This window comes from Dermacentor variabilis, chromosome 11, assembly GCF_050947875.1.
Source record: "Dermacentor variabilis isolate Ectoservices chromosome 11, ASM5094787v1, whole genome shotgun sequence".
In the NCBI taxonomy this organism is placed as follows: Eukaryota; Metazoa; Arthropoda; class Arachnida; order Ixodida; family Ixodidae; genus Dermacentor; species Dermacentor variabilis.
The window spans coordinates 38,821,948-38,847,974 of NC_134578.1; the positions used below are offsets into that span (position 1 = coordinate 38,821,948).

Here is a 26,027-nt window from a genome sequence, read left to right on the forward strand (position 1 = left end):
CTGGTTCCAGTCATATTGAAGATGAGAACACGTGGGCTGATAACACCCTTCCTGCTGCCTTCCCTACCTCGCTGCGTCGAAGGTTTCCGTGATAGAATGTATAGGCACGACTGAAGGAGGACGTAGAAAGAAACTGATACACAGAGACAGCGCTTCTTTGAAAAGCGATGAAAAGCGTATCAAAGCTATGAAAAGCGTATCTCAGGTTTAACAGGGCTACCAGTTGTAGCGCAGCCATCTAAGTTGCCGAATTTCCCACATCTAGTGAGCATATTTGGGTGCCGTTGGTTGTTTCAGCACGTAATTCTCTGGAGGACGCAGCCAATCAACGACACGTCTGTGCGGCAGCGCAGCTCTTTTCGCATACGTAAGCCGATTTGCTAATATGAGTTCTGTCTCGTGTGTGAGCTGTCCGGAAAGAAAGCAGTAGCACCCAGCAGCAGCCACGGCCAGCAAACTGCGGCTGGGGTTCATAGCGGAAACTTCGCTTTGAAGCCATGAAGAAGTTAGAAAAAAATTGATTCTGCGGTTTTGCTTGTCAAAACCCCGATCTGATTATGAGGCCTGCCATAGTGAAGCATTCCGGATTCATTTTGACCGCCTGGCGTTCTTCCACCTAAATTTAGGAACACGAGCGGTTTCTCTTTTTTTGTCTTTCGCCCCCGTCGAAACGCAACCCCCGTGGCCTGGGTCAAACCCGCGACCACGACATTGGCGGTTGAAGTTATGCAACGATATATATATATATATATATATATATATATATATATATATATATAGCTTCTAGGCTACCGCGTCGGATGTGCTTTGAAACGATAGCGTCCTCACGGAGCAGTCAGGCACCAACTCGCGTCCCACACCTCCTCATCCTCGCCCCCCCCCCCCCTTGATTTCCCGCCATCTGAAGCCTGTCTCCGGTTGCGACGTCGACCACTCAACCCCTATCGCAACGCCCCGGTGTGGATTTGAAGCGGCGGAACGTCACCTGTGCGTGTGAGGAACGCTGGGGCGCAGCGCCGGAGGGGCCAGGATGCGGCAGTGCCGGAACACGAGACACAGGCGAAGCGGAAACTCCGGCTAGACACGCGCGGTTAGGGAGCAGGAAGCGGGGGCACGTTGGGCCCGACGTGAGGAGATCGCAGTGCCCTCGCCCTGCCCCGCCCCCCTAATAAAAAGAAGAAGAACCTAGCTTTCAACGTTTGACCAACTTCCAAACTTGCAGCCTGCATAGACTAGGAGAGTTTAACTCTTCGTCATGCTGGCAAAATAAATTCGAAGGTTGCGCTATCATTACTCTCTAAATAACAGCTGACTCATTGATAGTGTGCCTTCGCCTTATAGTTATTCGTTTATTTATTTCTGTTTACACCTGCATTGCAGTAAGGGGGGGGGGGGGGGGGGGGGGCGCCTCTAGCCATTTCGAGATGCAGTTGTTATGCACCCACGTGAAAAAGCAAGAAAGAAGAAAACATCACCCGAAAATGCGCAGTGGTAAACATCTATAGCGTGACCGCATATATGAATAAAGGGTGGCCATTTTTTAAATTTTATGGAATATTTAAATATAGCCTGGTTGCAGGTGACATAATTCTAGTCCTTGTGCGGGATTAGTGAGTGAGGTAGACATTGCTTGCACGAGACATATAACCACGTATTCAAAGAATTAACACAACTTCACTTATTACCTTTCGAATTAATTAATTTACAGCGCATATTGCGTTTTACAAATTGTAGGCGGTGAGATTGCAAGGCGAATCCACCTGGAATGAATTTACGGAAAGTGCAGAAGCGTAGACTGTTGGGGCTGGTTTGTGCATCATGTATTGTCGTTGAGCGTAAATACGGGCGGGAGGAAACGGACTGGACAGGACAAACGCTCACTTACCATTGAAGTTTAATGAAAAGCTATCCAGGAAGCGGAGGGCCACATATGCCCAGTCACAAGGCTGTTACAAATCTCATGCATAATCGCCTACAAAAGTTGCAAAAGATGCTAACGCCCAAGGAGATAACTAATTTCCTTTATCCGTCAGCGCAACTGACGGGGCACTGACATGCGTGGCAGATTGTGCGTATACCTGGCCAGCCTCAATAATTTCTCTCGTCAGTCTGTCATTAGACTTGTTTAAGATCGATGCATTTCTAAATAGCGGAGTGCAACCGCAATGTTTGATGGCTGCAGGTAGGTGCGTACCACCCCCTACAGCCTTTTAAAGATGCTGAGTCCGTCACTTATACATCGACCCATTTGGCCAATGTAAACGTTACCGCATCGGAGCGGCATCTAGTAAACGACACCAGTGGCGCAAGTTCCAAGGGGGTTTGCGTGTCTCTTCTCACATGCATTTTTCGCACTTTTCGCTCCGATTACGTACGAGAGAGCACAACTTCGCGAGCTTACAGGGGGCTGTGAAAACTACGTCCAGCTCATGCTTGCGTCCTGCTATCTTCAGGTTGTGCGAAACTGCATGTATGTGCGGCATCACTACAACCTTTTTTAAGCTGTGGCTTTTCCTGTGTGGTTGCGGCGGTCACCATCTTGAGCTTCCTTAAAAGCGAACCGGCCGCCAAAATACTGGAAGGGAAACCCGAGCTAATGCTAACGCAAGCACAATGATCTATGCTAAAGCCCTCTACTAATGGCACACTTGGCCAATCGGTTTTTAGTTCGTCAATCTAAAGACGCTGAGAACGAGGGACAAATAAAAAAAACAGGCAGACAGGAGGAATGTGTGTACAGGAAAAAAAAACACCAGGTAAAACAAAAGAAACATACACTGTCTGTGCGCATTCGCCACCCTTACATGCGTAACTTTCCCTCTACTTTTAAAGATGGCGAAAGCAATCAACACTAGCTCAGTCTTGAAGTAACCAACACGCTTGAATGGATTATAGTGCAGTAGTACACTGGAGGCATGGTTTGCGCAAAAATTATCTTCTCGTTGGATATGAAAATCTTCAGTTATCTGCCTAATGCGTCCGCTCACGTGTTACGACAGCGTCGTCAGTGTTCCCCACGCGGTCGTCTCTAGTGCAATACTCAAACCAGTCCTGTACCAACTGCAAGCACTTGCGTCAGTGAACTCTAGGCCGTCAGTGCCAAGTCTATTGAGTTCGCTCCAGCCAGCGGCGTCAAAGCGACTCCAGTTTCCCAACAAGTTTCGCAACTTCGACCGAATGCTTGTTCTTGACGTTTCTTTCATTTTTACTTTAGACAACGCCTGCTGCAAAATGCTCCACACTGTCTTTCGCTCCACACTCACCTGCTTTTTTTCCTTTCTCTGAGATTTCTCAATAGAAAAAGAAAACACGGAGGCGCCAACATGTCTCGGCAAACTGTACGTTTCATCCAGCGTGCTTTTTTCTCCAAAAAGCAAACAAGTCTCGGCCCTCAAGACAGTTCCACTACTCACATGTGGTTAACCTCAAAGGGCAGTCACAACCGCATAAATAAAGAAAAAACATGTAGATCACGTCAACCTGTGATTTCGTGCCCGATATCGAAATCTCCGTTCTCGTCGAAAGCACACGACGTCGGACACATCCGCGTCATCCATCACTCGAGCCTGTCAGATGTGCCTGCGTGTAGCGTGGGTTGCATCGGCCTAAAAAATCCCAAGCCATAAAAGAGTGTCGGGGGGGTTCGTTCAATCTGCCCCCTGACACACGCAGAAGAGACCAAAGGATGAGAAATAAAGAAACGTCTTCGCAGAAGGAGGAACGTGGCATCTGGCAAACAGAACGTATTGACGTTGCCTCGACAGTCTGCAACGAACTCAAGTGCTCGCACTCGACCGTATTGCTGAGCCCTGTTTCACTCCCTCTCTCTCCTTCTATTTCCCTCGGCTCAGGTTCAGGTGTTGCAACGACAGGCCGAAACCCTTCCGTCCCAGGAGAGTCGCACAAGTTTAGTCGACACGCGCGTAGGTCGCGGCCTGTTCGCGTCGAGCTTTTCCGTTCTTGGGGGAGTGCCATGTGACGTCATTCGTGCGCCCACAGCCGTACGCACTGATTTCGCGCGAGTTGCGCGCAGTACACTCCTAAACTCATTGCACTTAAGTTTCGCTAGCTAAGCGTAACATTTCCTGCACACACGTTCAGCTTACTTAGTGAAATCCTACGTGCAACGAGATTGAGGGCGCTACGCCTGTAGTCAGTACACCCGGAGTCCGAGAACCGCGTTGCCTTCGAGTTAAAAGCTGGAATGTTTCACTTGGCCTGTGACGATCCTTCACCAAGTTAACAATAGGGCTTGAAAAGCAAACGACATGCCCCCATTTGTCGGTAGCATTTCCAATGATCTAACCTCATTGACTCCACAGAACGCATGTTCGGCGCTATGAACCTCTAGCAAACGTGGCTTTTGCCTTGGACTGTCGATCTTCTTTCTTAAAGTGGCATAGACTTCAAGTTGCAGATGGTAATGCAGTACCAAAGCTGCTGCTAAGCAGTAGCAAAGCTGACTGTCGTTTGGCAAAACGAAATTGACTAAATCGTTCGAACAAAAATAAACGGTCCAGAAAGCCTACACTACGTCCGGGAGAAGCGAAAAAAAGTAAAACTTCACTATAACACGCAATCCTTCTCTCTTATTGGTCCCGGGCAGTTCTGTTGTGTTTATACAGCGTTTCATAGTAAAAAAGTTGAAGAGAGAGAACGGTGGTAGTGAGCCAGCCATCGAGCATGGTGGGTCTCTGATGGTAATTGTGAAGCATTGCTGGAAATCGGGACAATCCCATAGTAGGCGTCTGTTTTCAGAGTAGCCCCGACAGCGTATGACCACTGGTTATGAAAAAACCAGAACTGACGCCAGTCTACATGGACAAATTACTAAGATTCTGACGTTCTGGCCCCTACACGGCAGCCTTGTATATATTGTACATGTTGTCGATATTGTGAACAAAGTTCTCGAGTGGAGACCTAAACATTGTTTTTTTTGTAGTTTCTTAGCCCAAGGCGGCTGTCAAGCAGGTCGTTTTTCGTGATTCTTTATCGAACAAGCGAGATTTGGTCAGACTCTTGGTCAGACAGATTGACTAGTCGGTTAGAGCGACGCGCGGCCAGTTTCCACGTTCGTGGTTTCGCAGTGGTCAAAGTGTTATTATTAGTCATGTAAACATGCGTAAACGCCACACATACAGACAGACAAGAAGCAAGGTAGCAATCGCTTTCTGAAAGGCACACCCCGTACATCCTCTTGAAAAGGAGAGAAAAACAGTGGGAAGAAAAAAAGGAAAGATAAAAAACATGGAAAGTTAAAGCGTAAGAAAACCCCAACACAAAATGTGAAATATACTGCAGCACAGTATAAGCATCCCATACGATAATCAGGTGCCGTATTGTTGACAGGAATTTTAGCACAGTTTGTGAGCCTCGTATCGAGCACAAGCTGGACTCAACTGCGGAGGTGATGTGGGCTTGTTGGTTGGTCATCATGGAATGGAATGACGTGTAGTTAGTACAGCACGAACATGGGCATAAGGAGAAATGAGACACGCGCACAAGCACTAATTAAGGAACTCTTAATTGCGGGACCGGTGGTGCTTGTACGCACGCATGACCCCGCGCACAGCAATTTCAGTGCCCCTATATATACTACAGTATACAAGTAAGCATGAAAAGCAAGCATAGCTTCGAAATCGTGTTCATGCTTGCTTGTATTGTAGTATGGGGGCATTCAAATCGCTGTGAACGTTTTCTTATGTGAGTACAAGTGCATCCTACCGTTTATTTCAAATGTCGTTGTTTAAAGTTGGCGATTGTGTCTGTGTTTCGTTGCTTTTTGTGTCCTTGTTCTTACGGCGTTGCACTTCATGCCATTCCATGAAGCTGGACCTTCCCGCTACACCAAATATATATATATATTTATATATATATATATATATATATATATATATATATATATATATATATATATATATATATATATATATATATTATCTCAGTTCTAGAAAGGTAAAGTTGCTGTACGTTGCTCTGCACTGCAGAGTGAACACAATTGCAAAAATTTGGCATTCGAAAGGTAACGCACGAATAATTCGCCGCAGATCCCACACGCCGGGTACGAACGGTACAGCGCTTTGGTGAATCTTCTCGTCACTGCTACTATATAATACTTTCTTAATTTCGTTTCGCATAAGCTCCATTAGGTTCATCATCATAATGTCTTTCCACATAGGTATAACCACGTGCAACATGTGTGGAACCTACGCGGAATGTGGCTAAGAGTGCAATGTTTCATATCCGCCATGCTGGCCTAGCGACTATGGCGTCGCAGTCTTAAGCCCAACGTGGTGTAATCAAATCTCGGCTCCGGTGGCTGCATCTCGGCGGGCGGAGAAATGCTAAAACACCCGCCTTTGCTGTTCATTTCCTGCACGTGAAAGAACCCCAGGTGGCAAATTTAAATCCGAACTCCCTTACTACGGCGCGTGGTTTTGGCACGTAAAGCACAAGGGTATGCGCGTATATGTGGTGTTTGCGCGCTCGCACTCCGCTGCACGCAACTTCTATTTCCGCTCGTGTGTGGAGGCGGGGCGCGCACACCCGCCTACGGGACCTGCCCGGCCGGAGCTCAGAGCGACGCACCCGTCTCTTTTGTCGTTACCCCCGCAGGCTCAAAGTCTGGGCAGCTGCTACCGCGTCGCCAGCAGCGCCGACATGGACAAGTGTCTAGCGTGGATCGCCACTTTCCTCTGCCTACTGCTTCTCGTCGAGGCCATGGCGGAGGCGTCTCCTTACAGCGTCGCCGGTGAGTACATGAGTGCACTGCGGAACACCGCTCACTGCTTTGGCTTTAGTAGGAGGCGTGATTAGATAGCCTAGATGGTTTGCCAGTTTTCAAACCAGCCGCTTCTTTTTTTTTTCTTCAGTGAATTCGCCAAGCTAGGCGCACTAAATCGTTTCCGGGGAACAACTTCATCACTGCGGAACGGTGTGACTTGCCATAACAGCAAGCTACCGCATGTTTCACTGCTTATACTTTGTTCATAACCACTCTCCTCTGTGATGACGGTCGCCCAAGGGGTAAAATGAATAAGTAATTAATTAAACAAAATACTTCTCGCTCTTTGGGCTAGGGTAAAACAAGTATACGTAGTCAGCGACATAGTTTTTGAAACAGACCATTTTCTTTGGTCAGACTCACCGTCAGTTCATTTCCACCCTGTCTGCATACAGCTTTCCTGGCGGGTATGACAACAATGCGGAACACTGCCAGCTGCTTTGGCTGTACTAAAAGAGTGTGATTAGTTAGCTAGATAGTTAGCTTGTTCCCTAAACAGCCGCGTTTCGTTTCCTTGCTGCCAATTATTAACTTCGTAATTAGTAATACTAAACTGTTGCCGGGGAACATTTCATACCATATATGCTGTAACCTACTTTGTTTTATCCTTTATTCTTTTGTTCATCAACACACTCTTCATGAGACCTTCCTTCCTGAGGGTATAATAAATACCAAATAAATAAATAAATAAATACTTATTATTTGTTGGACTTTGGTAATGAAAGATGGATTAGTTAGCGACAGGTAGCTTTTTAAAATTGCTAATTTCCTTTAACATGCTTGTCACTTTATTTCCACCCTGTCGTCATACAATGTCAACCGTGAGTATGTCAACGCTGCGTAATTCCTCTTCGGCGTAATTGAAGGTAGGGCAATTAGTTAGGAAGATAGCTCGTGCACTATGTGTAGGCGAATGTTGCTTTCCTTTTTTTCTCAATTGTTGTATCTGTTATGAACAATATGAGCAAAATCACCTTGCCAGAGAAGTAGCATGTGCCACGCTTATAGGCCCCAAAATCTCCATAAATGCCGTTAACTTAAGAAAAACAAAACTTACCTATGTCCTTAAAAACTCGTTTTCTTTACTTTGGTTGTCCGTCAGTAAATTAGTCCAGCAATGGAACCAGCTCGCTGAACAGTTGCCGATGGGAAATTCCTCACTGGGAAAGACCGCATTTTTCAAAGTTTTGTCGCCTCTAAAAGAACACTCTGTATACTGCAACCTACGGCATGTTTCATCGCCTATTCCTTGTCTATACTTACTCGCCTTTTTGCTGCCTTTCGCCCTGAGGATACAAAGAATAAATAAATTACTTAATAATAAATAAATAAATAAATAAATAAATAAATAGATACTTCCGAATCCTTTGGCTACGCTAAAGGAAGTACGATTTGTTAGCGCGGTAGCTAGCTTTTCTTAACACCTGATTATCTTTATTTTGTTTGTCAGTCCGTTAACTTCTACCTTGTCGTCATTCAATCTCGCCAGCGGGTATTAGCACACGGTGGAACAACACTCAATGATTGATTTGTGTGAAGGGAGTGTGCTTAGTTGGCTAGTATAGATACTCATTTAAACAGCCGCTTTTCCTTGCTCTGGGCATCGGTTAGTTACATTATGAAGCATTTAAAACGATGGTTAATGTGTCGCAGACGAACACCTCAAGGCTGTGGAACACTGCTGATTGGGTCGACTTCGGTGAAGAAATTGCAGAAAGCTAGCTAGATATGAACTTTTGTGAACATCTCGTTTTCTTTATTTTGTTGGTCAGGTAACGTAACATCCGTCTCTTTATACCGTGGCGCTGGGGAAGATTTCACTTCTGTGAAGCACATACACCAGGCTGTTTTTGGCAAATGTGGAGAAGCCGCTTCCAGAATGCCGCATGGCTAGGTAGCCCTTAAGCAAGCCAATAGTTATCTCTCTTTCTCACGATCAGGTGACTTCTAAGCCGGATTTCTCCAGTGTTGTTGGTGAGCGTCTGAATGGCTGGGAAACATGAAACACACCTCCGTGTTTTTGGCAGTCATTTCCTGTAAGCCGCGTGGCCAACTAGCCTTTAAACATCCAATTGTGGTCCGTCTATCTGGAAATCGGGTAATTTCAAAGCCAATATCTCAAGCGTGCTCGGTGTACATTTCAATGCTGTAGAACGCATCATACTGTTTTGGGCATAGGTGAAGGAGCCATTTCCAGAAAGCCATATAACTAACCATCCCTTAAAACAGCTGATTGTCTTCTGTCTCTCTCAGGAACAACCAATTTCTAGCACGCTTTACTCTAATGGAGTCGGTCAACATTTCAGTGCTGTGGAACAATCCTGATGTTTTTTGGCTTAGCTTTGATATGGCCAGTGAGCTAGACAGCGACTCACTTCCTTAAACAGCAATGCAATTTTTTTCTTGTTCGTTGGCCAGTCAATTCCTTAAGTGCTTTAAGCATTGCCTTAAAACTTCCTTGCGAAATATCAATTTTTGCGAAGCACTCCCCACTGGTTTAGCTTCGGCGTGCAAGGTGTGAGTAACTTCTTGGTAATTGGCTAAAGCGATGTCGGTCTTGCCATGCTAGCAGCGCAATAACGATACGGGACAAAATCACAGAAGATATTCCTTGTGTTTATGACATGCGTTTCCCTTCTTTTTACTCCATGCCACTCTCTTGTTGCCGCTATACATAATGACAAAGCCGGTTAGTTACATTATTTTCTATAGTCCCTTACTGAAACTTTCACTCTGTAAATCAGCCAACTTCTTGAGCAACTTGGATCCCTGAGTTGTTCGGTTAATTTACTTTGAACTCATACATTATTGCTTATTATCTTGCTTGCAATTTACGAGAGTGTTTTGAACCAGTCCCTTTTCCATGTGAATGTTCTTTCTTTGGGCCACACAACCATTGTTTTTATTCCCATTTTCTTCTGTTCAGAGACACAGCACTCTTCTTTTTTTTTTGTAGATTGCACTGCTCCACCTTAGCCAAATGTTCCACCTGAAGAAACTTTGCCTTTAAGTGCGCATTTCGCTGCTGCGACCGGCAAGATAGCCTGACGAAAAATCTCGCAGGGTTCTACACTGCTTAGCTGTGGCGCCGGAAAGGAAATAAATATAGGGGCCAAAGTCATCACACTTGCTCGCTACGTAAACAATTAAAATAATATAAAATGAGCAGAAATTAACAATACGAATAATAACGTAAATTTCAAGGTGGTCCGAAGTTTATTAATTGATTGAAGGGTAAATTATTGCGAGGACTTTCCAAGTATAGGTGAAACCTAAAGGGAACGAGGTAATGCATGTACCAGGAGTACTGCTGTGCCAAAGGCGTTATAACGCGTGTAAACTTCCATCCAGGAGCTTACTTTGGTACTCTTGTTTAGGCTGGTAAAGCGAGCCTAACGTCACACCTGAAACGGAAAATTCCAATTGTTCTTTTACATTTCATTCTTAATGGTATTGGCGTCATACCAGTTACTCTGCGGTAAGTTCACTCCTCGCCTCTTTTTTGGCTTCTTATATGTAAAAGAAAATTTCGCATCTGATGGTAGAATTGAACCATGGTCCAGCTCAACGTCCGAGATCGCTACCCATTAGGTCACGTACGACTTTCTTTTTGCTTCATGGTACTTATTGCTCAGTGAATTCACATGTACAGGTAGCAACACCCGATACGCGAACCGGTGACATCAATGATTAGCGGAGACTAGAGAAAAATTTATACGAAACTAAAATCCTTTCTTTACTTTGTTTGCTGAAGCCACTAATACTCAACAGCAATTCATTAGAACCTCAAGAAGAGTTTTTGTACGGAAGCGACGCAAGAAAACAATTATGAGATGTACATGCTAGCCCATGCTAGAAGGCGCACCAGTTTTGCCCGTTCTGCCCTTGTGGCGGATAGCGCTCTCAGGTGGCGCGTGACACCGCAAAGCGTTCTTCTTATTTTAAGAATCGGCACACAATCTTCAGTGTATAGCCATGTTGCGGTGTGACGTTTCCCTTGCCTCAGTGACTGGCCTTTATTGTAGCGGAACGGGCTGCAACGATGTTTTTTTTTGCCGGAGTATACGACAATTCAGCCGGACACGCCATTGCCGTCATACTATCGAAATCATCAACTTCTGCAGCTCCTGCTGACGTCACGCACACACGCTCGCGTCACACAAGCCATCGCTTGCCTTGCACAGGCACGTTTGTTCGCTTGGCAACAAATTCCAAAACTCTGAAAGATGCTAGACTTAACGGCAAATTGCGTCGCATAACCTCGATTCCCACACTGCGTCGGCTCTGCATAATTTCTTACCACCATGTAATGTCAGCAGCGAATTTCGTAGCGCAAAGATGATGACAGGCACTAATGAACGATAATGAATGAAATTGACGAAACAAGCAAACAAGTATACGCCCTGCGCTTAATGAGCCCTTCTTCTTTCACTCGGTCGAACGCGTGCGTGCTAATGTCATATGCACGCCTAATAAGCCTAATGTGAAGCCAGCATTATCCGGCTTAAACAGCATAAGGCTAATGATGGCTGCTTGTGGAGATTAGAAAGATTTCTCATGTAGCCATTAATAAGTGTTAGCATAAAACATATCCTCCACTTACGGAGTTCGGTGCAAGCATAAAAAAAAGCGAAGGCTAATGTCTGGAAAAGTGGAGAGATATCTGTGTGACCTCTTCAACCATCTTCGTATTGTCGGTTTGCTCTTCCCGCATTTTAGCAGAACTACCAAGTCGGAACGCCACTTTCTAAATCTAAGCAAAACCTCTAATAAACTCGCTTGCTGACGGCAATCTTTCTTTATGAGACACTAAATAAATCAACTACACTTGACGGACATTTAAGGTACCTTCATTGTTCTCAAAGTAGCCAACATGCCGACTGTGATCATAAATGCTTTGAGTTTATTCATTAGCGTATCACGAGCCACGATCCTTTCATACGCACCACAGAAAGACTTATAGTCTAGCGCGGTGTGCCATTTAATCACATAGCATAGGCTTTTCAATGAATCCGAAGAGCACCATAGACCGTTTAAGGTCCACTAATATATAGTGATGAGGTTGAATATTTATTGGCATCCTCTTTGAAACGGGGGTAGACAAATGGTCAATCAGCCTGCTTCATTTAGTCAGGTGTACTGTACTTGTTTTACATTCTAGCATTTTTTGTATACTTCTAAATAACCTTTTGATTTTGCCTCAAAACTTCTATATCTACTTTGTATCGTTATCTATGCCTGTAAAGAATCCGGTCGTATTTCTTCCCTGGCTGATTTCTACCAATACTCCAAACGTCTCTTGTTAATCTCGACTGCTGACCGGTTGATGCTTCCGTCAACTTTTAATCCAAACAGTTCCGAAAGCTGTACGTTACCTCCGGGTCTCACTGGGTGGTTCCCTTCGCATTCATTAGGATGTGCTGAGTGGTCTCCAGATTTTTGCCGCAACAAACACATTCCTGTTCTTCTTGCGAATATTTGCTCCAGTATGTTTTTGTCCATAGGTAACCAGCTCGAGCCTCAAATGGTAAGGCAGTGCCATTTGTCTTATCGTACAAATTATCCCTGCTAGTATTTTACAGCGAAGCTGTATGTGATTAGAATCGCCGGAATTTCCGCGTCTTCGCACCAAAAAAACTCAACCAATCACAGCGAGAGGCGCGCGCCGCTTGGTTCCTTGCAGCTCCAACAGACGGAACTCACCTCCGCGCATGCGCGGTGGTGCTGGCACTCCAGGGGAAAGAAATAGAAGAGCCAGAAAGCTAGCATCCGCGCACAGCGTTCACCGCAAGCATTTCCGGATAAAGATTACGGTTGCATAAGCTGCGCTTGCCCGGAAGTGGCAACTATAGCATGCGAAGCAAGGAGGCATGTAACTGCACTTTCATATACCCTCCTATCAATTGATTTAATTTGTGCTGTGACGAAGCTATGCAGAGGTCATGCGTATATATATATATATATATATATATATATATATATATATATATATATATATATATATATATATATATATATATATATATATATATATATATATTGGTGGCTCACGAAGAGCCGCGTGAACGATCAACGCCGGCAGGAAGATCAACGTCAGTATACACAACAGCATCGTGCTCAGGCTCGCCAGAACCCAGTTCAAGGCTACATCATATTGGTCTATCGGATCAGATGATAGTACAGCTTGGCTGCCCAACTACCTCCAAAGCGTCGATTGGAGCACATTTACTTCTTCCCACACTTGTAGATCTCCGTGGTCGTATTTGTTTCCATTCATTGCATCCAAATCGCCATCTCTGTTTCTCTTACTTTCTTTCTGATCACTTCTGGTTGTCTATTTACACTTTCAGTTACCCTGTACTTGGTTCCTTGACCTTTTCCTCCATTCCGTGTCCGCACTTTTCAGGTACAGATACTTGTGCACGTTTAGCCACCCATTCATTTTTGTCCATGTTCCCTGAGTGTTTCTTCAAAACTAAATTTACTCTGCGCTTCTCCGACTTCAGAAAAGACCCAACCGGTGGCCCCACTGGCCATCGCGCCAACTAGTGACCTTGTCCAACACATGACGCAAGTGCTCTACGGTGAAGGTACACGCAGAGGGCAAGACGTGATAGTCCGGCCACTGCTACGGCCTAGTGATTTACCTGCGAAGATCGCCACAAGTGACTCAACCGTCACCCAGAAAGCCCCGACGCGTGACTTGCGTCATAGGACCAGAAAGACTGTCCTGTCCCGAGTCTTGATTAATAACGGCCGGGTCAGCAATAAATGGAAACCGATCGCCATGAAGAATGGGCTCAAAAAGGAAGGCTACAGACTGGGCGTTCTTTTCTTCTTCGTGACACACACAAAGCGAACGGTCTCACGCCAGAGAGCAGTGGCGTAATTCCTTGCGAACTGACGCATTATCCACGAGATACCGAGACAGCGGATATATGCGGCAACTTCGCGAGACTCCCTCAGGGTGCATCGCGAAGGGGGACAGATGCTGGAGGGAGTCGCCAGCAAATGGAGTGCGCTGTGGTCATAACTCACGTACTGCGTTTCTTGCTCTAATATATGTTTTCACTTATCACTTCTAGCTTTGTTTTTTTCTTTTCGGCACTTCATCCCCGAGCACTTGTGCAGACAATGACAAGGTAGACCGCGGGCGTTGTGCTCGTAAGTGGTGAAGAAGTGCTACTCACATATGCTTTTGTTTCCATTTTGCACAATGACGTCGCGTGCGGATGATTTTCTTGTTGCCTTATCTTGGGCCTGGTCACAGAGGAATTCCCTTTAGCGCAGTGACAGCGCCGTTGAGAGCTCGGTTGTTGCATCCGTTCTTTTTCTTTTTTTGGAGTAATTCTCACACATTAAATCTTCGTTGACGTAGTTGATTATGCATAGAACGCAAGAGTACCCGTTATTCACAGATTATCTGCATTTCAGCAAAGCTTTTGTAAAAGCAACGTGCTAGTTTTCCTATGCATGTGAAAACAAAATTGTCTGCAGTGGATGTCAGGTTCTCTGCTATAAGCACTAGAAGATTAGAATGTCAACTGAAAATTTCCCGCAGAACCCTTCACGCGATAACTGCCGACGTTAATGCGACAGCATTCAAGCGAACTAGCGGCAAACCGTGCTGCCACCGTTGAAACACGTCATGCATGAGCCGTGCAGTGCAGCAAGGTTTCGGTCTCGCGCTTCACCATGGGCACGATGCGCCATTTAGCGGCGCTTCGGCGTACTCGGTGCGAAGTCCCCATCCTTTTGCGTGGCGCCCGAGATCGGAGACGTGCGGGTACGCACTAACGCTGGGGCTGATCACCTCGCAGCTCGCGGCCATTCATGGCTCAACACTAAGGCTTCGGGAGGCCGAGTTTGAGAAGCCTTTGTGATGCGGTTTCAAATCTGTAGATCAGCGCATAAATTTTAAGATGCATTTTCCATCCAAAGACAGAGTAAACAGGCTATATATAACAAATGTGTCGCTGAAGTAGGCTAAGAATGTTATTCGCATTATAATACTCTTTTACGTGAAAACTGAAGGACCTCGTTTGAATTGCGGACCTAAAATGTGCCGTTATGGTCATGAGTGCCTCTTGTTAACACTGCCAGGGCTACGTTTAGTGCGTGTACACAAATACACAAGAAAGCGGACCCAGGAACCGCTGCTGCTATACCTTGATTGGAATAGAAACTCGAACGCGTCTTGCGCATGTTGCGGGCTCGACTCCCACGAGCGCAAGTTTTCCTTTGTACAACTTTCATTTTCATTTCCCTTGATTAAGTATATGAACATTACCGCTGATTTCACCCTCGTTCATTGTTATTTCGACATTTCCAATTTTAAAAGAACAGTTGACTTCCCCTCTGATTCGTTTGCTTCTTCGTACAATCGAACCTCCTCGGTTCTTTAATTACCCTTGAAGGAAAGATCATTGGAAGGCGTCATTGTTCTACTGTGGATATAATTTATGGTTCTGATGCCTTTGAACTTGTCAGCAAAGCAATAAGTAATCCTCTCAACATATGTGAACCTGTAAGCACCCATGAAGGCATAAAAGCAAACAACTGATGAAGCGGGTTCACGAAGGGTGCTAAGGGAGGATGAACACGTGTGTACCTAAAGGATAGTGGTTTTGGAGCCTACTAGGACTCTGGATCACTAATCATTACCACGGCAGCCGCCTTATCAAGCAGTGGTACATAGAGGTAATATTACGTACAAGTAACAACACCATTAAAATATAGCAAGAATGTCAGCCTAACACTGATGCGTCACTTTCGCCCTTTAAATCAAACGAAAACGCGTCGCTTGTGGTCACGGCAGCTAAACACGGCGCTTCAGCACACACTGCACCAGGAAGCCGCGTAGTCATTAAAATTCAAGCATTAGTCGAGGGATTTACGCTCGTGCGAAAAACCTCGACAGGCGGTACGCGGGGCCAAAGTTTTTGCCACACGCCTGTACACAAGCAGTCGGGCGAACTGCAGGAAGAGACCGCCCGTGAATCGCTTTCTATTGAGACAAATTACTCTTTGCCCGAAAACCCGGCCCCAAGAAACTCTCTTTTTTCCGCAGCCAAACATTTTCCGCTTCCATCTCGCGGGACCTACTCCTCACAGCATTAGTACTTTCAACCCACCCCCGACGCCTCCACAGGTTCGGCTTCGTTCTGCCAAGTAAGAAAAAGTGAGACAAACACACTAAATCTTCAGTCGCCGCGGCCTCGGTTTGTTGCTGACTGCGACACGAGAAAACGACATCGAAAGGCCGGCAGCCAGAGAGATAGCTAAACTAGAACATCGGAGTTCAAGGAGCCAGCGTCAAACACAGCCGCGCCTTAACTCAAGTTTCCGCGACAAGCTTTTTTCTTCGTCATCTTCGTCTTAATCGCACACGGTCCCCTTTGATCTTTGGCTTCGGGTTGCGGCTGACCGGCGGCTGCTAAACATGAAGTGCGCAGTGGGACATTGGCCAAAGTAGGTTTTCGTTGTTTTCGTTTCAATTTTTGTTTTTCTTCCTCGGTAGTCCTTCTTTCCACTCAGCGATTTCTGTTGACAAAACAAGCAGCAACTTTTTATGTCCTCCAAGATGCGGCGAAACAGGCGTGATCTGTCCATTATAGTTTAGAGGCCTCCTCTGTTCTTCGTAACCATTGTCTTCTTTTGTAACCACGGCTCATGGAAAATACCAAATGATAATGTCGAATAGCCCGCCAACTCTCTCGTTAAACTAGCCACTTCAGTTGTCGTTAAAACATTATCTTTCTCCAAATCCCAAAGAACGGCAGCGTGACTCGAAGGAATGTAATGCCTTGTTTTCGGTTTTGTTTTGCAATACTTGGGATCATCATGTGTAGGAAGGAGACCGAAAGTGCACCAGACTATAGAAATATTTTTATTTACTGACTACGGCAGAACTGAAGTTGCGCGACTGAAAAGCTCGTTATCAGGAACCGTATCTAAATAGCAAAAGCCCCAAACAAGCGCAAGATATGCGCAGAAAAGCTGCAATAATTCACAATTTTGTAAAACAACAAAAAGCATCTCTATATACGCTAAGAGCATAATAAAAAGCCGCAAATATGTGCATAGTACTACAAAGAGAGCATGACTTGTGACAATTATGACTAGTCTACGAGTTCCCACATAGGGTGGAGTGCACACTACACTTCATGTAACGCCCTTGACGTGAAAGCGTAATAATGTTATCACCTTGATATAAAATGAGCGTCACACCAAAACATACAAATGTCACTGACATCAGAAAGTAGCAAAGAATTTAGAATTGGTCAAACACTGAACATTATTTGTGAAGACTTCAGTCTCGAGCTTCCGAGCCAGCAAGGTTGAGCAAGCCTTTCTTGTGCCTTAAATTTAGGCCTCCTTCTGCACCGTCTGCTTCCGATTAGTAGAAAACAAGTGTGATGTACCCAGGCCATGATCCAATTACCCCTGAGAGAGCAAATGCTTCCATCTACCGATTTCTACTGGCGCTAAAGGAGCCGAGATTCAGGCAGCATTGACATCCCTCTCTGTTTTCTGACGTCACACGCGTGGGTGCAGCGAGTCGTACTAGCAGCGTAGCCTAGTAACTACATGCCGTCACAGATTACTACGTACTGGAGTGTTCGTAATCGTAATTACTGTTAACGGGTACGAATGCCGAAACACTGGAGATACCGACGCGAGTAGCAGCCCTGGTGACCACATCTCGTGACGATAACATCAAATAGGGCACCCATAACATTGCCTACCATATCGGGTAGGCCGCGCGGGTGCCCAGTTTTGGAGATCCTGCCCAGAGATATAACTACAAAGACGAAATTCTATTTGCCTGTTGGTTCAAAGGTGTCTACGTCAACAATTTATAACCTAACTACTGTATTTCTTTCTTTTTTCTCTTCCCCTTATTGAAGTATAGTGGTGCAAGTCAGAAACCTACATAAGGCGCTGCGTTTGAACGAAGTGCCAAAAGAAGGCGCTGCTATCGTTGCAGCAGCCGTTGACGTATCCGCTCTTTCGGTATTCTGCGAACTGTAATACGTTTACGGTAAGCCGAACGAAAGGTGGCCGCCAACTCTTACGTAGCAAAAAACCCATCGGTAGAGAGCTTTACCTTGTCCGGATGCGTATAACACTTCCGGGTTTCCGGTTTACTCCACACGTTTATGTGAGCAGCCGCATTGGTGGCGCCACCTGGTGGCGAATAGTTTAACGACTGAGCACAAAGAGGTATTAGTGCAGTAAAATAAGCAGCCACACTCCACCTGGGTGCGGGTCGACAGTGGCGTAGTCGTAATGTGCATATTTTTTTTTCCTTCGATGATTACACCTATGTAACGTAAGGAAGGTTCTAGAGCGTTGTACCTGGACAAAACGTCACATGATGGCGTTACTAGCGCTGTTGCTGCAGTATACAAAATTATTCTAATATTCTGTGATACGTGATTTGGATTTTCCGTAAAATTATTATCGTTTACTGGTTAGGTGTTACCGGAACCCTGTGCGGCAGTAGCAAGGCTGGTAGTGGCATCATCTTATTTATTTACTTCACATACTGCCAATCCTATATATGATCAAAACAGAAGAAGCATGTACAAGAATAGCGTACAAGAATAGGTATATGATATGAACAGCACAAGAGAAACGAAACTTGTCAAATAAATGAAAACAAGTGGTAAGATTTCAAAGCAGGTTGAACAAAATTTAACAGATACAAAATTCATTGTTAATGCTATCCTGCACCGATTTCAAAAATAAATCTATTGTTGTAGGTTAACTAACAGAAGTTTCCGAGCTGTTCCACTCTTTAGCAGCAAGAGAAAAAAAGAATTTCGAAAACATTCAGTGTGAAAAAATATTCTGTTAGCCTTTCGTCATGGTTTTGTCTAGTTTTCCTCGTTGTAGATTTGGATACATATTTGGACGGGTCAATGTTTATTTGACTCTTTGTCCAACTGCTGTGCCTTTGAAACATGTCTGTGTCGCCTGAGTGTTCTCGTCAAGGAAAATGCTATAAGGACTGCACCTTAACAGTCATGTCACTAACAACAGTAAGCAACAGTAACAGTAATAGCAACAGTAAGGTAGAATGTAGTGAGTTACAGGAGCATTAGTTTTGCGCTCTATTTGTTTAGACTCTGCGTCCTGAGGTGTCGCTACCAGTGTTGCTGCCGTAAATCCTTCCGATAATCCGCCATTGCGCAAACACTGGTGCGTTTACTGTGAAAGCTAAAGCTCTCTGCTTATCTAACAGACGGCTCCTACTTGTCAAATTGAAACGGCAAATATATAGAGAAAGAGAGAAGTTACTCCTTAAAGCAGATGGAGAAACTGTGCGGCACTTTGTGTCTCCTTTTACGGCACAATCGCGACACACCCTACCAATGCCATCGGGCATAGTCTAGTGCCGTTCGCCATTCATCGCGTGGCAAGCAGTGCACGAACCCCCTCGCTGAGCTTTGTCGGTCTCCCCTCCCCCGGCAGGTGAGGAGGCCGTCGGAAGCGGCGCTTCCGCCGAGGCGGACCCCTACGAATTCTGCCGAGCGCACTTCGGCGCGGACTTCGCTCTGAACCGCGAAGTCCGCCGCGCCGCCAATTCGGTCGAGAAACAGCCTCACGAGCCAAGTAAGAGCCTCTCCGCAGTTTCCCATACACACGCTCCAACCCCTCCCTCCACCACCCACGCCCCGTCCCCCCCCCCTCTCAAGCACCGTAGCGCCTTTTAGCCAACTAAATAGCACAAGTCCCGTGCACTCCCATTTATGACGTCATGCTACTCAGGCCGACATTTCCGTTGCCAAGCCTGGTGCCACGAAAGCGGTGACGTCGAAATCACCGCGGGTTATTTGGCAGCATTCGGCTTAGATTCAATGGCAGTCGGCCCTAATAGCATGACGTCATAAAGCAGAGTGCGCAGGCCTTCTGATATCTAGATGGCGTTGCTTTAGCTCGTATCGTGGCTCGTTTTTCCTGCACTTGCAGTTACAACGCACGTACGCACCGTGCTTCTCCGTAGGCTGTAGGCTTTGCTAGCATTGGCTTGTGCACTGGCTTTTCTCTGCCTGCCTCTTACATGTGCCCACCCCTCGCATTCGGACGTGAACGAAGTGGCCCCAATCCAAGCCTTGGCTGTCTGCTACCTCTCCGCACCTGTGTTTGCCATCTTACTCCCGCATCTTGTCTTTCTTATCTTCTACGTCCGGTGCTCACATTTCTCACTAGCTCACAGCCTGATATCCGTTACGAGGGTTTCCTTGACACCACTGGACACTATACAATACTGTCACATTGTAGGGAAGGCAAAGGATATAACTGCCTAAAACGCTCATCACAAAATTTTAACTCTTTGAGAAAATTGGCTCCAGGAAGGGCAAGCAGCACTCAAAGTACAAAGGCAAGCGTCGAGCACAGTTGTCAGATCGAATCCTACGGTCAAGTTCTTCCAGTACTTTAAATTTACTTCGATCCGAATTGTAGCTACAAGCTACATAGGAAACCCGTATGAGTTTCTCAGAAAGAAAGCTTCCCAGTTGAAGAAAATTTCGCCCTGGTCCGGGATTCGAACCAGGCACCAATGCCTTTCCGGGCGGTTTCCTTATGTGTTGCATTTGTAGCTTCGTGCTACTTATCGGGTGGATATGAATTTTTCCTTTCATGTATATTCCTCCACGTTGCGAGATACCGCAAAAGTAATTTGCCATACTTATAAATGTTCCACCGTACCCTCCAGAGTAATAACTCGTAGTCGTTTGCATTCGGGGAACTAGAACAGCATTCGCGTCAGGCGCGCGCATTTGTGAGGCAAGACTTCTTCACTACATATTCCGAGACAACATTCAAGCAACTTCGGATAGATTGGGTGTGTCTTGCGCCCAGCCATAGCTTAACTGTGATAATCCGTTGAGAAGTGGTCACCTACCAAAAGTGAAATAATGTGCGCCTGACAACATGGGATTCTTGGACATTGATCATGTGGGTCATACAATTTTCTTAACACCGAAAAAACCTCGAGCACTGCGGCAGAGAAAGAAAAGGGCCCTGTAGGCTGCTCTCTGCTAAAGTTTTAGTGCACTTCAGTCGTTCAATCATAATTTGTCTTTCTTTTAGTTTCAATTTCCTTTATTGACTCATCGCTTTCTAAATTTTTCTCAAAGGCAGGACAGAAATGTAGGCCACATCACCTTTGACATGAAACGTCCTTGAAATATGTCAGAGGGGATCGCTTGCTAAAACCGCGTGTAATGAAAAAATACAATGATCGCTTTTACAGGGTGTCCCAACTATCATATAACAAGATTTAAAGATACGCAAATGCCACCTAGCTGAACAGAACCAAGGTAATGTTGTTTGCCGTTCCTTAAGAATGGTCCGATTATCTTTTTTTTGCGTTCCGCATAAGTACATTTGTCTTAATAAATTGATTAACTTTTAAATATTATGCTTAGATAAAAATGTACATAAGAAAATTATAAAGCAACATGACAAACTCCCGATACAGGCTTGTGTTTCTCAATACGTGCGACATAAAAGTGTATTTCCGAGCCTGAAAGAAGCCTGCGACTACACGCAATGTTCTTCGAGCGGCCAGTCGCGCTGGAATTTTGCGTGTATTCGCGGGCCTCTTTCACTCTCGGAAAAACACTCTTATCTAGGACGTATTGAGCACCAGAAAGCTGTATCGGGAGCTTTTCATGTTGCTCCATTATTTTCTCATGGGCATTATCATATAGTTATACTGTTTGAGAAGTTGAATAATTAATGAAGTCTAATTATTCAATTACGCGGAATGCAAAACATAATTGGAGTTTCTTCAAGCGATGGCAAACAAGATTACCTTGGTTCTACCCCCGTGGTCTAAAGCTTATAAACAAGGATAAGGTGCCTCAGAAAGGCTGGTCAACAAGATAGGAGAACCTATCGTTGTCAAAGGCGGCTTCCTCGTCCCCGGCAGTTTAGTTTTAGCGGGTTAGTGGAGACTCCTCACGCGCGGTCGTTGTCGGCCGTGGCTGGCTGTAAAGGCAGAGGCCCAAAAGAAAATGAACGATGTCGTTTGACGGCTCTAGGCGTGGTTACTAAGACGACGGGACAAGAGCGGTAGAGTGGGAAGGCGGCAGAAGGAAGGAAAAAATAGAGAAACAGGAAGACATAGGACGGTGGAGTGTTGGGGGAGCATGAGGAAGGTTAGGGAGCCCTCAGGATTGTCGTAGGCGGAGTGCTTTTGTGGGGTTTTAGAAGAGCCGGTCAGCGCACGAGTAACAAAAAGACAGGAGTTGAAAGAATGACTTGAGTAGCGTAGCAGCAATGCGCCGGGTAGTTTCGAAGGTGTTAACATGGCGACACGGAGTCTGGGGCAATGAATAGGGTGGTTGCAAGGCAGCGGCTTGGTATTTCAATGGACGTTAGCATCAGTAATGCGGCGTAAGGTTCGCTGCAGTGCCATACAGAAGTGGCACGACCTTCTGCTGTCGAGGCGCCGAAAAAGGTATCCGGGAGTCTGGGCCTTTGGATTGTGTCTGTGTGAATCTTTAAAAGAAAAAAAAATACCGGAAAGAAATGGAAATAAACGGATGAACATGTAGGAAGGAGACTGCAGAAAAAGTGGGAGGGGCCATTTGTACAGGAAGAAAGGGGTCTTGTGGTTGACATGGTGTGTAAAACCGTTTTAGAGAATCATTAATTGATCGTTAGGGGGAGGCAGGGAAGAACTTTAAATGGAGGAATAGGTAGAATCATTTGTGTGATTTAAATCTTGTTGCGGGACAGTTGGGACACGCTGTATATTCACAACCCTACTACCCACGAGCATTACATTGGCATCGTTGCGTAGAGGAAAGAGACCATTATTTGATGATACAGGGGTCGCGTGCGTTGATTGCACCGCCTTCGCGACACGCATGACGGAATCGGAGCTAAATTTAGCCTCGCGCGCGGCGTTTAGAGGCGTAGCTAGGCAGTATACGTGTCTCTGTGAAAAGCAGTAATGGCCGCATTCGGGAGGGAACACCGTAAGCCGTATGAGGCATAATTCTTCAAACTCATATTGGTTCTCATCCAGAGTTCTGAGAACTACAAGTCTGCAGAGTCTTGCAAGAAATTTCACACTGGCTCGGCTATGCCCCCCCCCCCCTGAGTACGGCGTGTAGGGCCCAGAAATGGCGTGAAGAGACTCCGGCAGCAAGACGAAGGGGCACCCAACCCATTCTGACCACCGCGGAACGTGTCCGTCTTCATAGGGAGCGCGTGCACGGGAGATCGTGACAAGCACAGGAGCACAAGACCACCTGCGGATGCCATGGGCCCGATTGGTGCGGGACAGTCTCGGGCGCCACCGGTAGGGGGCTCATTTCTCCACCCCGGTGCCCAAACACGATCTGCAAAACGAACGGGCCCCCTGCGAACAGGGATCGAGCACGACTGCAAAATTGGACTGTGAGGTGGCCACTAGGTGTAACATAGGTTAGGCACTTAACCATTATAAGGCGTTAATACGCGTCTCTCCTGCATCTAGATACGTCTTTTTTTTGTACTCTATAGCGTCCATATATCCTGTGCAGCACGCGCTAGATGTTTCACGTACTCCACTGCGTCTCCGTCTCCGATACAGCCTATCCGATTCTTTTATTTTCTTATTCTTCAAGCTAGAGAAATTTTCCGGAGCCAGAGCGATAACTTTCGTAAGCCGGTCGTGCAACTTCCTTTCCTCGCAGCCGTGCAGGCGTACTGCAGACGCCGCTCCTTCCTTCTTTCCTTTTTTTTTTTGCCGGTCGGTCGTGAAATGGCGCAGAGGATACGCACGTGTGCCGCTTCCTCTTTGTTCGACGACGCCGTTCAATGACTCCAAAGTGTCAGGCTCTTTTAATTGATTATGTTAATGTACGGGATCTTGTGGCGTAAGGACCAATGATGGCCTGAGGAGCGCCAGGAAAATGGTGTTATCGATGAAACGACGAAATCGATGATGCGGTCAATGGCAAATGAAAGATATAGCATGGCTATGTAGCGGCCTAAAAATATTCGCTGTCAATTGCGTAAAATATACTGTATATGTAATGAAAATATGGCAACATGTGAAGTGTGCTTGAATATAAGATATAAGCTATGAAGGGCCTCCTTTAATTGCAGCATTGATGTACACTATGCATTGCTGTCGAGGCACGCAGGGGAGAAGCCTCAAAAGGTTTCACCGGGGCCTACACACCCTTGATTGACACAAAGGCACCTAGATGTGTAATTGACACGTAGTGGATGAAATCTGGCCTACGTATCGGGTTTAGTGATGGAGACTTGTAATAAGTGAGTATTTGAATATTTAATTCTTTATTTAATTAAGCATTCTGGTTTCTCGTAGAAGTATTGGCCGCCAAGTCGAGTAATTTAGACCAGGGCTACATTGGCGCTCACTGCCACAGGCAATTTATAAAAATTTGGTACAGCTAAAAAAAAAGAAAACACCCTGCATATTAGAGGATCTGCTATCTATACTATCCATAAACTACATCTACTGATCTAGTGTTGTGGTTTAAGGAACAGCGATATCTGTTTATGGTGCAGCAGTTTCTCAAGCTTACTTACCAATTTTCGACAATTTGCGTAACACCGATACAGTGAACTCTCACTTGAGTGAACTTCAAGGGACCGAAGGAAATAGTACACCTAACTGAAAGTTCACTAAACTGAATATTCACTAGACCAACATAAGACATGGCATACAGAGTCAAAAGTTTGAAGTGCAATTCATGGAGCAAAAGACAAGGTATCCATAGTTTTGGAAATGTGTGAGATGGAATTCGCTGCCGCTTGGTCGGCATCCTTGCTTTCGCCGCAAATCGTTTTCCGCGTGATCCCATGCCCATCCCGAAATCGTGTAAGCCATCCACTGCTTGCTTCGAAGCCGCGAACGTCCAGAAGAAGAGCAAATTCCTTCGCTTTGCCTTGTATCATCGGGCCGGACACTGGAATGTTTTGAGATCGTAGGTCGCGAAGCCATGCCGCAACGGCATCGTCCACTTCTTTGAAGTACCCCGTGCAGAGTGGTTTCCTGGCGGGATTCATCAAAGTTTCTTCTTCAAGCTTCGATTTTTGTTTCACAATCGTTGACAACGTCGACGGTGCAATTCCATAGTCCTTTGAAACGTTCACTTTCCTTTGACCATTGTCCAGGCGCTGAAGGATTTCCAGCTTGTCCGAGAGAGACAACCACTTCCGTTTCATCGCACTCATCTCAGTAAGTGGGCACGCGAATTGCCGTTGTTACTTAAAACTGGAAGGCTGAACGGAGCCGATGAAAAACACACCACGTGGGTCGTAAAAATAAGCCTTGGTCCTCTGAGCGAGATCGTTAAACTGAAATATTGACTGTTCCGAAATTCGTTTAAGTGAAAGATTTTTGCATAGAATCTATAAGAAAATTGCAGGGGATCTTTAAAAAGTTTGGTATTCTGAAATATTCGATAAACCGACTTTCGTACAACTGAGAGTTTACTGTATTGTCTTTACAAAATTCTGCTTTCTAAAGTTGGCAGAATTCAAGTTTTTCGCCAAAATGGTAGCAAGTTGCGTTGGAATCGATCAAGCGGTTGTCTGATGAAAGCATGTCTTCGTTTCACGTGTGCTTGAATGGGAAAGTCAGACTAAAACTTACTTATTCTTATTCACAAGTGAATGCTTAAGATGGCAGTGCGCCTGCCTGAAAGAAAGCACGGGTAGCTGATAGTGACATTCTGGTCACGATTAGAGGCAACAGTGTAGCAGGGGGGGCGGGGGGGAGCATGTAATGCAGATAGATCTGTTAAGCGGTGACCTATTGGAGCGATGAAGTAAGTGCCAGAGAAAGCAGAAAACACGGCCAATGGTGGAAATGCGTTAAATTATAAGCATATAGTCTGAAAACTTTCAGCCATATGGCGCAGCTCGGTTAACGCAAGATTGGGTATGCCTAGATAATAAGGAGAGGCCGTTGTTCTGCATCAAAATAAGATAGGACGACCTGTTATTATTACTGAATTCCCCTAATACTGTCGGACAATTTTTCTCAAAGCGCAGGTGAATAGAGGCAGCATTTGAACCCGAATACAGAGTGAACGAAAACGTCCTCTAGCCGGCGTCAGTTGCCTCGCATACTTGAATCATCGATGCTTGATGCTGAGTTCAAAGCTTTAAATGCGAGAGAATTTTTTTTGGCTACCTTACCCCAAGTTAGTCTGTATACATCGCGTCAATATGATTACCACGTAAAAAAAAAAACATT

The 26,027-nt window shown here is 45.6% G+C and overlaps 1 protein-coding gene across 2 annotated transcripts in view; it reads left to right on the forward strand.

The window, feature by feature from the left end:
• LOC142564325 (uncharacterized) overlaps positions 1-26,027 on the forward strand; it is a 151,877-nt gene that overhangs the window by 94,711 nt on the left and 31,139 nt on the right. For both annotated transcript variants that reach the window (XM_075675293.1, XM_075675292.1), the window contains exons 2-3: positions 6,616-6,751; positions 19,265-19,405. In XM_075675293.1, coding sequence (XP_075531408.1) covers positions 6,661-6,751; positions 19,265-19,405 — 232 coding nt within the window. In that variant the 5' untranslated portion in view covers positions 6,616-6,660. The remainder of the gene's footprint in view (positions 1-6,615; positions 6,752-19,264; positions 19,406-26,027) is intronic.